Source organism: Zonotrichia albicollis, chromosome 21 (genome assembly GCF_047830755.1).
Source record: "Zonotrichia albicollis isolate bZonAlb1 chromosome 21, bZonAlb1.hap1, whole genome shotgun sequence".
Taxonomy (NCBI): Eukaryota; Metazoa; Chordata; class Aves; order Passeriformes; family Passerellidae; genus Zonotrichia; species Zonotrichia albicollis.
In genome coordinates, this window is record NC_133839.1 from 12,112,238 (window position 1) to 12,127,014 (window position 14,777).

Genomic DNA, 14,777 nt, shown 5'->3' on the forward strand with positions numbered 1-14,777 from the left:
CTGGTTTATTTAGCTCCAGAACTATTTCTGCTGAGAAGAAAGCAGTTCTCCATAGAGGACAGAGAAACTGAGTCTTTCTACTGGCTGCCTTTGGTGCCTTGGAAAATATTTTTGAATACTTCTATTATAAATTGAATGAGAAGCATGTCATGCCCACAGGCAGTGGTCTCCTGTTTTAAAGTGTGTTCATAACACACATGCCTCTGCTCCAGAGACTCTCATGTGGATTGTGTTTTAAACAGCAAACTGATAGCCAAATTCAAATATATTTTCACACCATCTTTTTTTGGTTAAAAATAGCTTTGGAAGGCACAAGCAAACTCAGACTGATGCTTGCTTTTTCTTATTTTATCTGTACTGTTCACCATCATCTGCATCAAGGGCTAAAAATACATTGTTCTTCCCAAAACATGTCCTGTTTTTGAAGGCAGATAAGTTCCAGATGGCTGGTGTGGTAGATAAAATCTGCTGGCTGAGGACGTGGGTTTGGTGCGCTGCTGGAGAATGCAGGGGCCGTGTCTCGCACACCCAGGGGACACAAGGGGACACAAGGGCTGCCTGGCTCTGCTGGCAGTGCTCGCTGTCTGCCCGGGGCAGGAGCTGCTCCCTCTGCCTCGGGCTGCACTGAGCCCTCTGTGAAGAGGGAGTGACTTTTTTACGTGTGGCAGTGCGGTCCGGAAGGTTAATGATAACATTTAATTAGAATTGTCACAGACTGGGGCTCTGCATTGGAGGAATGCAGGTTAAGGTGAAGGGGCAGAGCTGTGCTGGCTGTTTGTGGGTGCTGGCTCTGCCAGCCCTGGGCTGAATGCCCTGCAGGGGAGGGATGGACACTGCTGCAGCCCTGGGTTGTTGGCCGAGCGCAGGGCCCAAGGGCTGGAGGGGCTGACACTGAACAGCTGGCAGGCAGTTTTGGAAGCAGTATTAAAACTGATGTTTGCTGCTTCGCCTGCCTGGAGCTGTGGGGCTGGAGCTGACAGGAGCAGTGTCCTGTGCTGTGTGTATCCGCGTTTGCCTGTCCTCTCTTGCTCTGTGTAACCGCGTTTGCCTGTTCTCCCTTGCTCTGTGTATCCGCGTTTGCCTGTCCTCCCTTGCTCTGTGTAACCGTGTCCGCCTGTCCTCCCTCCCCCAGGCACATCTCGCTGACGCTGCCGGCCAGCTTTCGGGGCAAGAGCCACAGCAGCCGCCTGGACCTGGAGCACCAGCACTCCAACCTGTACGCCATCTCAGGTGAGCTCGCCCACCCTGCCGGGCACCTGCAGGGCTCTCGGAGGGCTTGCTGTAGCGCTATTGCACCTGAGCAAATATTGTCATAGCCATGGTGGAATCACACTTAGCACAGGGTTTGCTCTGTTATGTTGTTTTTGCAAGAGGAGAAAGATGCTGGATTTAAACCTGACTCTGTCAAAGCCTAATGAAAGTCTAGTCCCATCATCTGGCTGAAGGAGATTTTAGGACAGTTTGGAAATTCAGCAGTTGGTTCAGTGGGCTGTGCAGTTGAAGCTCCTTGTGCATAATCAGGGAAGAGAAAATGGCAAAAATGTACCATTCACAGGTCCCTCCGATTAATAGTGAGTGACACTTGCAACATGGGAACATGTCATTAATTCATGTACCATAATCAAAGGGTTATTTAAAAGGTAATCTCTGCCTGAAACTGCAGCTTCAGGTTCCCAAAGAGATAGAATGTAAGAATTGCATAATCCTTGTCAGTCCTCGTTTTTCTTGTTACTCTCCTGCCCTAATACATTTGGAAATGTGAGGGAAGGTGTATTCCTGTGTTCACAGGAGGCAGTTCTGCATGGGGATGGGAAGCTGTGCTTTCTCTCTGGGAAAGCACCAACTGCAGCAGCTCTGTGTGGTGTTGGTGGGGCTGCCCTTGGTGCAGGATGTGTGGCCTCTGCTCGTGGGGCAGCCTGAGGAGGTGCCTGCTCTACGGAGAGCCTGAACACTTTACCAGATCCTTACAGGCAAAGCACAAAACAAGGCCTTGTAGAACTGGACAGAGCATTAGTTCTTCATGTTTACTTGAGCACATTTTCAAGTATAACTCTTTATTTTTCCTCCAATGGCACATTCTCCTCCAGAAACACTGTTATGAGTTGTGCGTGTGTTGTAATGGCTATTACAGCTGTGAGTTCTTTCCAGAGAAAGGGTCTTGTCATTTGACACATGCTGTGCACTGACAGGATTTTGGTGCACGGCTCCTGCCCACGGCTGCCTTGTCAGCAGCTGCAGCGAGGTGCCGCGACAGCTCTCTTTGTGTGCTCAAACCTCGCGGGGTGGACTGGTCCCCAGACATGCTCTGGAAGCCATTCCCGAGTTTCCTGTTCCGTCTGGGCTATCTGCAGTGCTGCTGCAGTGCCATGGCAACAGGAGATTTAGGAGCCGGCTGCCACGCCTGGGCTGCTGCCAGGGCTCCCCGCGCCGAGCTGGTGCTGCAGGGTGTGTGCTGGGTGAGGGGAGCTGGGCCCCAGCACACACAGGCTGCCTCTGCCTGGGCACAGCCCTGTGGGCACAGCTCACTCTCTGGGCTCCTGGGTCAGAAGAGGGGCTCTTGGGGCTGCTGAGGAAAACAAAAACCATTAGGAGCAGTCTCTTCCCCTTTCAGTATGGCCTCAGTCTGCCGTGGGCACAGGAGGGGCTGCTTGGGAAGGGAGGGCTGGCATGGGGGTAGGATGAAGAGCTGCAGCTTGGTCTCTCTTTGCTCTCTATAGACATCCAAGATTTCCTCAGTGCTTGATGAAAACAACACTTCCAGCTGTGGTTCAGCATGTTTGGGGAAGATAAAATGAATTTTGGCTGTCTATTCTACTTTGTATCTCAAATATATTTTGGCAGGATGACTGTATCCTCACTGGAACTGCCCATTACCCCTTGGGCTGTGTAATGCAATTGTTGTTTGCACAAAACTGGACTCAATGAAGAAATGGTCCTGAAAGCAGTAATTACAATTTTTAACCATTCTTTTGTCCTTGCCAGTCTTGGCCATGACACACTGGTGACCTGAAGGTTAAGGAGACTTCTCTTGGCATATACTCCTAAGTGAGTGCCTGGCAGGGTGCAGATAGGGAAGCAGTGCCCAGAGCCCGTCACGACCCACGGCAGTGCAGCACTGGCACTGCTGGCACCATCCTCGTGCCCAGCAGCCTCCCTCGTCCCTCCCCGTGCCATGCACCCAGACCAAAGGCAGAATTAGGGTTTGTGATGTGCAGAACGTCTGTGGGTGCTGCTGGGAGCAGGATGCTGAGGAGCTGCCAGGTTTAATGTGCATGCTGGGGCAGGCAGCTGCTGGAAGAGGAATGCCTTGCTGCAGACAGACCTGTTGACAGACATGGCTCAGTATTTCACAGCACAGTCTTTCCTCATGGCCTTCAGTTTAATTAAGATGTTGTTGTGACTACATACTGCCTTCATTTCAGACTTGAGCATCTTCTGCCAGCATATTGCTTTGGCTTATCAGAGGCACAAGCACAGTGAGGGAGAGGCAGCCCTCGCAGGCAGGCACAGATAATAACATACAGGGAAAATTCCTCAATGAAGTGAAAAATTATTTATAATAATGGTACTCAAATAGAAGGGAAATAAGTCACTCTAAGGGTATATAAATTTTTATGATAGTGTATAAACAGCCATAGCCTGCCTTGTCTCCCATCTATTCCTGCAGAGAATGAGGGCAACATCTAGCATAAAGAAAAATACAATAAGAAAATGAAGAAATGAATGGGAAGAGCTGGAGGATTGATCACCCAGTGTATTTGTATATCCTGATGTAAAAGGTGCTGCTGACAGGTGGCCAGGTTTCTTCTGTATAAAACCATGTGTGTGCTGTCAGGGCAGTGTGAGCAGCCTTGTTTCGATTGATGAATTGCCTGCTTTCTTGATTAAACCTTCCATCACTTACAAAACAAAAAGCCTGTGTTTCAATGGCAGAGTGGGACATGTCAAAAAAATCTGTCTGCTCTACCTTTGTGCAGATGTTGGGCACAGACTGTAACATGTATTATTAAAACGAATGTGGCATTTACCGTGCATTATTTCTTTCCTGGGAGAAGGGACCTGTAAATTATATGCTAATAATAAGCTTTAACCCTTTCAGGAACCAAGAGATGTAGGAATGTAAATATTCTGCAGGCCTCACTTAATTGGATGGGGTCTAACACCACAGCAGAACTCTGAAGTTATCAAGCAGTGAATTCCAGCCCTTGCTGCCGGTGATCTGTGCATTCTGCTGAACAGGATAGTCTTTTCTTTTCCCCTGAAATTTCCCTGTAGCCATCTTCAGCATTGTATTACAGATAGATGTGTTTTGGGGCAGCAGCAGACAAGTTGGTGTAATTTGACTCCAGAACAATCTCACCCCCTCTCTCGGCCTGTTCTCTGATTAGGATAGAAATTGTGTTGTCAAAATTGTGTAAGTACCTTAAGAAATTATGTTACCTGGATGTACTAATATGTCATCCATAAGTTTGGGCATCCATGCTCAAGTCATGTTAATCCTTAGAAATAAAGCAGGATCCAGAAGTGCAGCATCTCTCACTACCTGGAGCATTCTCAGTTCAGTTCAGGACCTTGCTGAGCTGCAGGTGAAGGTTTTCATTCTCTTTAAGAGGAGAGAAGCCGTGTCTAAGCCATGGGTTGGAGCTTAGATGTCAGATCCCAAAAAAGACAGCACGCTTTATCTTCCGATAAAGGAACGCCCGTGCTGTGACTGAGACCGCAGCACTGGCAGTTTGTTTTGCTGAGGAGCCATGGGTTTTCCAGCAGTCATTTGAGGCTGAGATGCCTTTGCGTGTATTTGCTACCTTAAAGGTGCTGTTTTGTGGTCTTTAAACCGTTCATTGATACATCTCAAGTTCCTGTGTGAGGTGTTTTCCTGTGAGAAGCCGTGCTGAGCAGGGAAGGGAAGCGCGGCCGGCTGCCAGCGCAGTGTTGGCTGCAGTGTGTGTGCCAGCGTGCCACGAAGGAGGAGGTTTCCCTGGGCAGCTCTTACAGTGCCAGTTTCTCCACAGCTCTGGCTTGTTTATTTTGGAGTCACACACCAGTATTTATTACCTTAGGGAGGTAAATATTTACTTAAATGGGTATTTATTATATTTATATAGAAGTAGTTTTTTATGATATTTAAATATTTATTGCCCTCTTTCAGGCACTTTGTGTGAAAGGTCAGAGCAAAGTGTGGTCTGAGAGTTTGGAGAGGGGAGCATTAGTGAGCAGAGGCTCCAGTGCAGGTTCCACTGCTGGCTCTCAGAGGTGAGCGTTCCCACAGGAAGCGCAGGGCAGAGCCCCAGGGCAGGGGCAGAGGGTCTCAGCCTGGGCAGCCCAGCCGGGGCCAGGTGAGCCAGGTGAGCCAGGCCCTGGCCGTGGCACGGGTGGAGCTGAGCTGGGCTGCTCTGCACGAGGATGGGCTGCTCCTGCAGGCGCTGCGGCGGCGTTTGGCAGGTTTCTAGTCCCGCTCTCTGGAGGCAGCAGAGAGGCTGGAAACTGATGCTAATGGTCTGGAAAAATATCAAAGCCAGTGGGTTCCTGGGAAGGAAAGCGAGCTGCTTTTCCGGCTGCAGGCTGGGGCTCCCTGCGGGGGCAGGTGCCGCCACCCTGGGCAGGGGCGTGGGAAGCGTTTGCTTCTCACACTGCTCCTGAGACGGCGCTGCTTCGCTGCCGATTCCTCCTGTCCGGGAAATGCCTTCGGGTACCCGCTCCCCCATCCCCTCATTGTTTTTTCTTTTGTACTTTGGTAGTGACAAAAGTCTCTTTCAGAGCTCTTTCTAAATTCAGATGTTGTTATATTTCAGTGCCCATATGTCAACTTCCTTCTTGTTGCAAAATGCCAGGTTATCTGGCCACATGTGCCACTTCCTTACTTGTCTGTTTCCTTTTAAAAGATACAGTAGCTCTCTTCTATGTATAAAAGGACAGGTGTTTTAATCAGAGGTTAGTAATTTATTTCTGCAAACTATTGTTTTGCCTCATTATTTTTGTAGATAATTAAATTATGCACTTGTCACAGTGTGTTTACTTCACTAAAACAGGTAATTCTGAAAAAAAAAGGGAGATTCTATTCTTTGTATCAGTGCACAAGGATTGCTTTTATCTTCATCTTCTAGCACAGTTCCTGGTGGTTCTGCAATTACCTCTAATGTTCAAGGGTTTTGAGACCCCCAGTCTTGGAAGGGGAGGTCCTGTGCTGCATCCCACTGTACGTCCCCATCCTTTCCCTTAAGCTCTTTGTGCTTTTTAAGAGTAGAAGCGTAACTAAATATATATTTTGTGACACTGAATTTTAATCAGGATGGTCCAAAAGCCAGACAAGTTGTGACACAAGCTTTATTCTGCATTGAAACCTCTTTCCTGAAGCTGAGATTAAAGTCAGCCTGTTCTTTACCCTATTGCAATTTCCAGTCTTTGGACTAAGAGACCTGGATAATCTTCCAGCTATGAAAGACTCTATTAATATCCAGCAGTTCAGGGAGGCTGGAGTCTCATGTAAAATGCTGCAGCTGCATATTTCAGAAAGGGAAGTGTGTTACTTAATACTATACTTAATGAGATACAAAAAGTGTGTTTCCTATGAAATTATGCCATCCATGGTGTGCAGACCCTTTTGGTGTGCTGTGTCAGCGTGCCCCGCGTTACCCAGGCTGTGCTGGGGCCCCAGCCCCAAATGGGGGTGATGGAGCCATGAGTTCTCTCCCCGGTGACATTTTTAAGGCAGGCAGTTTTTTGATGAACCTGCTGTTGCCCGAAGTGCCGTTTGCTGTTTTCCTCTGCTCCTGCCGTGTGCTGGCAGGGAGGTGGAGCCCTGGCTGGCTGCTGCCCTGCCCTCGTATGGTCTGGCTCCCTGGCACGGCAGGCGGGCGTGGGAGCCCTGTCCTCTGCTGGGGCATGTGGGCTTCACCCCCAGCTCACACGTCACCTTCCAGAGGCTGCTGCTCTCTGCTGAGAGGGTTATCTGCCCTAACCCCGGATCCATAAATCATGGATGAGCAGGGGTACCGGGCACAGGCCGGCGGCGCGTCCGCAGCGGGGTGATGGAGGGCAGGGGTCCCAGGTTTGTCCTTGCCCTGCATGCCCCACAGCAGCGCTGGGTAAGGCTGGGGGCTGATGGAGGGCAGGGGTCCCAGGTTTGTCCGTGCCCTGCATGCCCCACAGCAGCACTGGGTGAAGGCTGGGGGCTGATGGAGGGCAGGGTGGTCCCTTTGAGCTGACATGGATCCCAGGACAGGGGAGCCCTCACCCCACAGCACAGTGGCTGATGGAAGAGGATGAGCTTGTGGGACTGGTGCCGTTCCCATGGAGCACAACCTCGGGGTGGCCTGCACTGTGTTTGTTTTGCTTTGCCGAGTGCCAGAGTTTAATTTTTTTTTAAATAGGGAGCCGCTCAGAGGTTTGGATATTTAAACAGTTATTAACCGAATGACAATTAACAGATTGCAGAGACAGATTTTCTTTTCAAAACCTCCAAAATTGAGTACAGTTTGCAAAACTATCACAGCATAGTAATGACAATGAATTTTGATTTCCCGGAACTGATATTAGACTCCTTATTAAACTATGTGCATCTGCTTTTAATTTACTCCAAATAATTGGAAAATGCAATGAAGCTTTCCAATTAAAGCTTGGCTTTATGCTGTTTAATAATACCCCCCATAATATTATAGCTTATGAAGTGACAGGTGAGTTGGTGTATGAATAAAACATAAAGGCGGCAATAAGGGACAGAAAACCAGAGACAGTTGTTGGGGATTTTAAATGCTGGATGTAATTTGCATATATTAATCTCTTCTTTTCAGCCTTATCAGGCGTTCTTCAGTATTTGAAGTTAAAATAGCATTGACAGGCAGGAGTACGCTTAGTTTTTTCAAGGATTTATTACTTGTATAATTTCTGATCTTTAATAAGCAGATATGACTGATCCTCATAGTTCTATAGAAATCAGTTAATTGTTCCAGATGGCGTGTACTGATTATGCAAAATTACTTTTCACACCATTTTTTTTTTCTGATGGAGTTTGGAGTAAAATTAAATTTTTTATAGCCTTCTTATCATGCTGTTTTACAGTGGGTTTTGCACAGAAGTTGAATTTAATCTACTATATTACATTGACCAGCACAGTTATTCTAATGTAGCATTCTGTGATTTGACAAAGAATAATAGAACACGTTGCTCATTGTGCATTTCTGTGCTGCTAATAAAAAGGAGTTGCAGTGCAGCAAACCAGGCTGTTATTTATGAAGAATGCTTAATTCGCGCAGTTAAAAATGCAAAATTGTTACAATGAGATGTTTGCTCTTTTGGATAGAAGGCTTGGGCAGAATAAATGTAAATAGTCTTGTTGCTACAGATTGCATCAAATGAAGCAGGAGTCAGTAACTGCCTGGTGTGGCCGGGTGGGATGGCGCTGGGAGGAGCAGCCATGCAGGCAGCACGTTCCAGCTCCGAGCAGGAGATGTCACTGGTGTTTTCCCTGATTATCACCATCCAGATATCTCAATGGCACCATTTCATAATTGAAAACATTTGTAAAGGTTGTTGGGCTTCATTTATCTAATGAAAAGCTGTTTATACAAAATAAGCCACACATGAAACCCTCTTGCTAATAAGTTTATTGCCGTTTGTTTTGGCAGTGCCTCAGTTGTTTGTTGGAGGTGTCCCACGGCCTGGCTGTCGTAGGGCAGGCCCAGGGTGGGTGCCCGTCCCTGGGCAGAGCAGCAGGGATGGTGCCATGGGCAGTGCTGCAGGTGTGCCCATGGGTCCTGCCAGGCCCTGGATCATTCTGGTGGGTGCCAGCCCCCTCTGGGCCGCAAGGACAGGGGTCCTGCCATGTCCTGGATCATTCTGGTGGGTGCCAGCCCCCTCTGGGCCACAAGGACAGGGGTCCTGCTCAGCCCCGAGCTGGCACCCGCCGGGGGCTGCACTGCCACCAGCCTCCCCCTCTGCAGAGGGCACACAGGCAGCATCGCTGCATCGCTGCATGCCAGGCCCAAGGCATCTTACTGATCCTTGAAAAGCAAAACAGCAAATGTTTAAAAAATGACCTTGTGGTTCATGGATAAGTGGGGGCACCACGAATGGACTGTTGTGAATACTCCATATCTTTAACTCAGTAGAAGAAAAAAAGACAAGTAATTAGCTCAGCTGTTAGAAAGCTCAGATTTCTCCCATCTCCTCTTGAACTAGAAAATTGTTGTGTGTATAGTTTTATATGTACATATAGATACATATATATACAATATATATGGAGACAACTAATGGCATAAATCATAAATTATTAGAAAATATTTGTTCTAATGAAGTAATAATTTGGTGGTAATGTATTTCATCAGTGTAGCTTAAGGCTAAATTAAGTGGACAGACTTTATATGGATTCTCTAATTTTAATCTTCAAAATGCTATCTAATGTCTCATTAAGACTTTCATATAATGTATCTTAAGTACAGTCATTAAATACAGTTTAGGGAGATGTATGTTCAGATATTGCTTAAAGATGTTTTAATAGGCCCATTTACTCTGATGATATTAATGAGCTCTTAACACATATTAAGCTTCTAAAACCAGTGGTGTCTCCTTGCAGTGAGCAGATCAACGTAGGAGCTGTGGAGGAATTGGGTGTTCCAACAAAGCCAGTTTTCCAGGGGCTCTCCAGGGCCTGGCTCCATCCCTTTAGCTGTGTCAGCATGGGGTGGTGTCCCTGCTCCTGGGATGGTGTCCCCACCCTGGTGGGTGCCTCTGCGTGGGTGCCTCTGCGTGGGTGCCTCTGCGTGGGTGCCTTTGCAGGGTGCCTCTGTGTGGGTGCCTCTGCGTGGGCGGCTGCTGCATCCAACATCCAGCGCTTCAGAGCTGCGCGTTGGGAACTGGCCAGGCCCCTCTCGGGGTCTGTGACATGTTACACACGTTTGGTGCATATCAGTTAAAATAAACAAATCAGATTAGTTAATGGAGGAGCCAAATATGGGCCTGTGTTTAGATAAATTCTGCTTTTTGATCATCTAAAGTGAAGATGCAAGAGTTGTAATTAAGATAATAAAAACTGCTCATTCTCTGTTGTCACTTCAATTCCAACTCAGAAAGTTATTGCAAAGAAAATTCTCTGGTTTCATCACTCAGCTCTTCTTAACAAATCCTTCTGAGTTCAGAGACTTTTATAATTACTAAATTGGTTTGTTAGAGGGAGATAATAGCAAATTTTTTCTTTTCATAATTGGACATTTCTTCCCTGTAGGCTAATGCAGGCGCAGCACTCACATACACAATGAGCTGTGCTTTTGAAAAACCATAACTGGCTAATAAGTGCCGTGGTGTCATCGGAGAGTAATGGTGTGCTGATTAGCATAATTAATGACAAATGGTGGTGCAGAGTGGGTGGATTGGTTTAGCAGATGATGAATGCGCTGCGCCAGGGCCGGGCCATGCTGCGGTGGCGTGGCAGCACTGCCACTGGCACCTGCCACCGCTGCCCCTGCCCAGGCTGGGGGCGCTGGCACAGGCTGGCAGCGCTGCCCCCGCCCAGGCTGGTGGCGCTGGCACAGGCTGGCAGCGCTGCCCCCGGCCAGGCTGGGGGCGCTGGCACAGGCTGGCAGCGCTGCCCCCGGCCAGGCTGGTGGCGCTGCCACTGGCACCTGCCACCGCTGCCCCTGCCCAGGCTGGTGGCGCTGCCACTGGCACCTGCCACCGCTGCCCCCGGCCAGGCTGGTGGCACAGCCACAGGCTGGCAGTGCTGCCCTGCCCAGGCTGGTGGCACAGCCACAGGCTGGCACAGCTCCTGGCGCTCTCGGCTGGCTGGGGGGCACCGTGTGTCCCTGCGGGGGCCGGTGCCCGGGCTGGGGGCTCTGCGGTGCCAGCACCAGCGGAAAGGAGCCGGGGGCTGCTCTGGGCCACGGGCAGAGGGCTGGGGGCCACGCCAGGCACTGGCCGTGCTACAGCATGGGCACATTAATCTGTGATTTGATTAATCAGGGCTAATTTACATTCACAAATGAGACTGATAAAAATGGAGTTACCTTTTCACCTTTAAGGCGGAGGAGGGATTATTTCTAGGTTGTCTCTTTTTTAAGTGATAAGCAACTCTTTTACCAATAAGGATGAAAATACTTCATTTGCATTAGCAAAAGAAGCTAATTATTATATAGTTAATTAGCATCTGGAAATGAGGATTATCTTAATTACAAAGCACAGTTTCCTTAATAGCTACAAAACTGTAAGTTTGATGTGTGTGGAGATTGGTGACTATTATTATGTAATTACTGATCATATTAATGGTGCAGTGTATTTGTATATCATTTGCATATGCAAATGAAATTTACCTGATAGAAATATGTGGTTCCAGTAATGTTTTTGAGCACTTAAAAATGAAGTCCCGTTAGAGGATGTGGATGCTGCGTGGCACAGTGGATCTCCTCGTGCAGAAGGGCTTTTGGCTCGGCAGGGCTGTGGCCCTGTGCCTGGCAGTTGGCAGCAGGGCACCTCCCCTGGCATTCACCAACCCCGCCTGGGCACAGGGACCTGCCCTGCATCAGGGCAGTGCTGCGTGCCTGTGCCCTGTGCCGTCCTCTGCAGACCCAGCTCTGGGTCTGTGTCGAGGCTCTTCTGGCTGGGTGGGTGCTCCATGGGAGGGTGGGAGCGTGTTGTGGGTGTCAGTGAGCTCCAGGGCAGAAGATGGCTATCCATCCCCACATCCTTCATAGCCGTTCCACTAACTTGTAGGCATGCTTGCAGAATGGAGAGCACGGTGCTGTCAGGGCAGCTGATCTAGCTTCTTTCTCCTGCTTTTATTGGAAACACAAAGCCGCTGTGTGTTAAAAATAACTTGAGTCCCTTAGACCAAAACCATGTAAAGAGAGGACCATGCACCTTTGTCTCCCCTGGGGGCCCTGTGGGACAGATGTTGGTCACTCACTGCACTGCTGGAGAGTGTGGGGTGCTGCTGGGCAGGATCACAGCATCGTTGCAAGTGTGAGCATCTGCCCCTGGCGGTGACCTGGCTGCTGCCCAGAGAGTCGGGGGAGCCTGGGACTGTCACAGCGAAATCCACCGCACACCGTAGGTGGCTCAGCTAAGGAAAAGGCTTCCGGGGCCAGACACTGTAACAATGTGCAGCCTGTGGATTTAATACCCCCTGCCCCTACCCCGCAGCCCTGGAAGCCGTGTGGATGTTTCTCTCATCAAGCAGCAGGAATTTACAGCTGCCGGCCAGGGAACACTGCGGCCATTGTGGGGCTGCCCGAGATGCTTTTTGCAACTGCTGCTGCAGCCTGCGCTGCCCGGCCGTGCAGACAGACATTACACGTTTAATGACTTCCAAGGAGTCTGTCCTTACAGCCAGAGCTGAAGGGAATGGAAAAGAGTCTGGGTTTCTCCTCAGCACACAGCCGTGAGCGGACGCTGGAGGAGTCCCTGCCTTTACCCTTTGCCTTTCCTTTGCCTTTGCCTTTTCCTTTACTTTGCCTTTGCCTTTGCCTTTGCCTTTGCCTTTGCCTCTCCTTTGCCTTTGCCTTTGCCTTTCCTTTGCCTTTGCCTTTGCCTTTTTCTTTGCCTTTCCTTTGCCTTTCCTTTGCCTTTGCCCTTCCTTTGCCTTTGCCTTTCCTTTGCCTCCCCATCACTAAGCGGGCCCTGTCCCAGCTCTGCCTCAGCCCCACACGAGTGCCCTGGTTTGTATCTGCTCTGCTCTAATTAATTAGGGGCTGTGGCTTGGAAACAGCACATGCTAAGGTGTGATCTTTGAAGTTTAGTGTGGTGCAGAGACTTCAAAGGGGACATTTTATTAAAAAATAATAAAATCAAGAGCTCCTAAACACTTGCAATTTGAAGAGCTTGTTTGAAGTCTCTCCATGTTCTCTGGTGCTGATAGAGTCACAGTGCTGAGGTGCTCCTTAGGCGTCACCATGCAGTACTTAACCTTCACTTTATTTAAAAAAGAAAATAATCAAATCCAGGGGTACTTTTTCAAGTGTTTTCATGGCTTGATCTTAGCAGTAAAGAACTAATTGTGCCATGTCATGAGCTATGCAGGAAACGAAGAAAATCAAGGCTGACAATCAAATTAGCAAAAATGAAAATTTAGTCCAGGTCTGTTTTTTTAATCAAAGTCATTTCAAGAGGAACAGGAAAGCTGTAAACCTTTCCCAAAGCAGAGGTTCTTTCCCCAGCCCAGGAGGCCCCTGCTGTCCCCATCGCTGCACCGGGCATTGGGTGCTTTGGTGCTGCTGCCATCCTGCTGCCTGGCCAGGCCTGGGCACCGGGCACCGCGCTGGGCATTCCCTGCTGGCTGGGGACAGCTCCTGCTGCCCAGGAGCCACATGAAGTGCTCTGGGGCTTTCATGAGCTTGGGCTCATGCTCACGCTTACCTTGGGCCAGCAGGGCTGAGCCCTGCGCCCCTCTGTGCCCCTGCCTGTGCCCCTGCCTGCGCCTCCGCACTGCCTTGTACGACACAACGAAGCTGTGTGCGTGTTGGGGTTGGTGTCTGCAGCTGGGGAGCACAGCTGGGACAGCTGCAGGTTCCCTGTTGCAGCTGGCTTGGCAGGAGCTGTCAGGAAAGGCTGCTTTTGGTTTTGGCCCCGAGGTTTCGCCATCCGTGATTTGGTGTGGTTCCATATGGGCCTCGGTGCACTGTAGCACAAAGAACACACACATTTACTGTTCAGGTTGCTGTTTAAATCTCTGTGCCAGCCCCTGATTCTCAATCTGCTTTCAGATTCCTCTGGTGCCATTTAGCTGAAAATCAAGTTTTCTCTAAGCAGGAGAGCTCTGCTGGTTTTATGGTGTTGCTGTAGGCTGGTTTATGAAATACTCTTCTTGGTATAGGATAAACACTCTGTTAGCATTCAGGTCGGGAAAATTGGAACAGTTCTGCAGCATTAGAGGAAGCCCTTTCTAAAATCTAAGGTCATTTAAATTTTAAAGGTGGTAGTAGTGCACTCAGTGTTGGGTGTTTTGTTGGTTTGGATTAGCAGTTCTTCATTTTCAGTCATGCAGGAAAACATTTTGCAAGGGATTTATTTATTTATTTAAATATTTTTAATATCAGAAATTGAAAATTCTAATGTAACAGACGATGCAAAAACAGTAATATAGAAATCCAAAGCTATAAAAGCTTATGGTGAGAATTTAATGCAGAAACAGCTGTTATTTCCTTGGGAGTTAAGGTGTATAAACTGTTGTGTGGCTGTGTATCCCCACAATCGTGGTGTGAGGAATTAGCGCTCACTGCAGTGTGCAAACCGAGCCTGCCAGGCTCTGAGGCAGCGATTCATCTGTACCCAGGAGTTAAATATGACAATGTTAGCATTTTTCATTTCCCTGACGTTACCATTAATAAAGCAATGATCCAAAAGAAGCTTTGCTGAGTCTGTTCTTTATGCTTCCATCACTCACAACTAGATAATTTCACACAGGATCGTTTTTAAATTAAATGACGATAAAAGCGCTCTGCTGTCCTGTGCTCACTAGTTCATAGAAGTCTATCAAGTCATTAATGTGTCATGACAAACTGTGAGTTGGATACAAGAGTAATTAATTATTTGCATAAATAACAGGTTGAACTTGGTGCTTTCAGCCACAATGACACATGTGTCACATGGTGGACATCCTGGAACCTGTGGCAGAGGTCACGGCAGGGTGAAGGCTGAGCTGGCACATGGGTCATCCTGCTCTCATGGACACAGCTTGGAAGCTTTTGTGTTTCCAAGTTCTTCACTGATGGTTGCTTCAAGAGAACATCTGATCTTTGGAGCGTTAGCGAACAATTATACAGATTTTCATAATCACCATTAATCACCACATA

The 14,777-nt window shown here is 48.5% G+C and overlaps 1 protein-coding gene across 6 annotated transcripts in view; it reads left to right on the top strand.

The window, feature by feature from the left end:
- The window catches only part of MVB12B (multivesicular body subunit 12B), a 53,019-nt gene that overhangs the window by 25,783 nt on the left and 12,459 nt on the right, over positions 1 to 14,777 (top strand). For all 6 annotated transcript variants that reach the window (XM_074556436.1, XM_074556437.1, XM_074556435.1 and 3 more), the window contains one exon: positions 1,133 to 1,230. In XM_074556436.1, the coding sequence (XP_074412537.1) occupies positions 1,133 to 1,230 (98 nt within the window). The remainder of the gene's footprint in view (positions 1 to 1,132; positions 1,231 to 14,777) is intronic.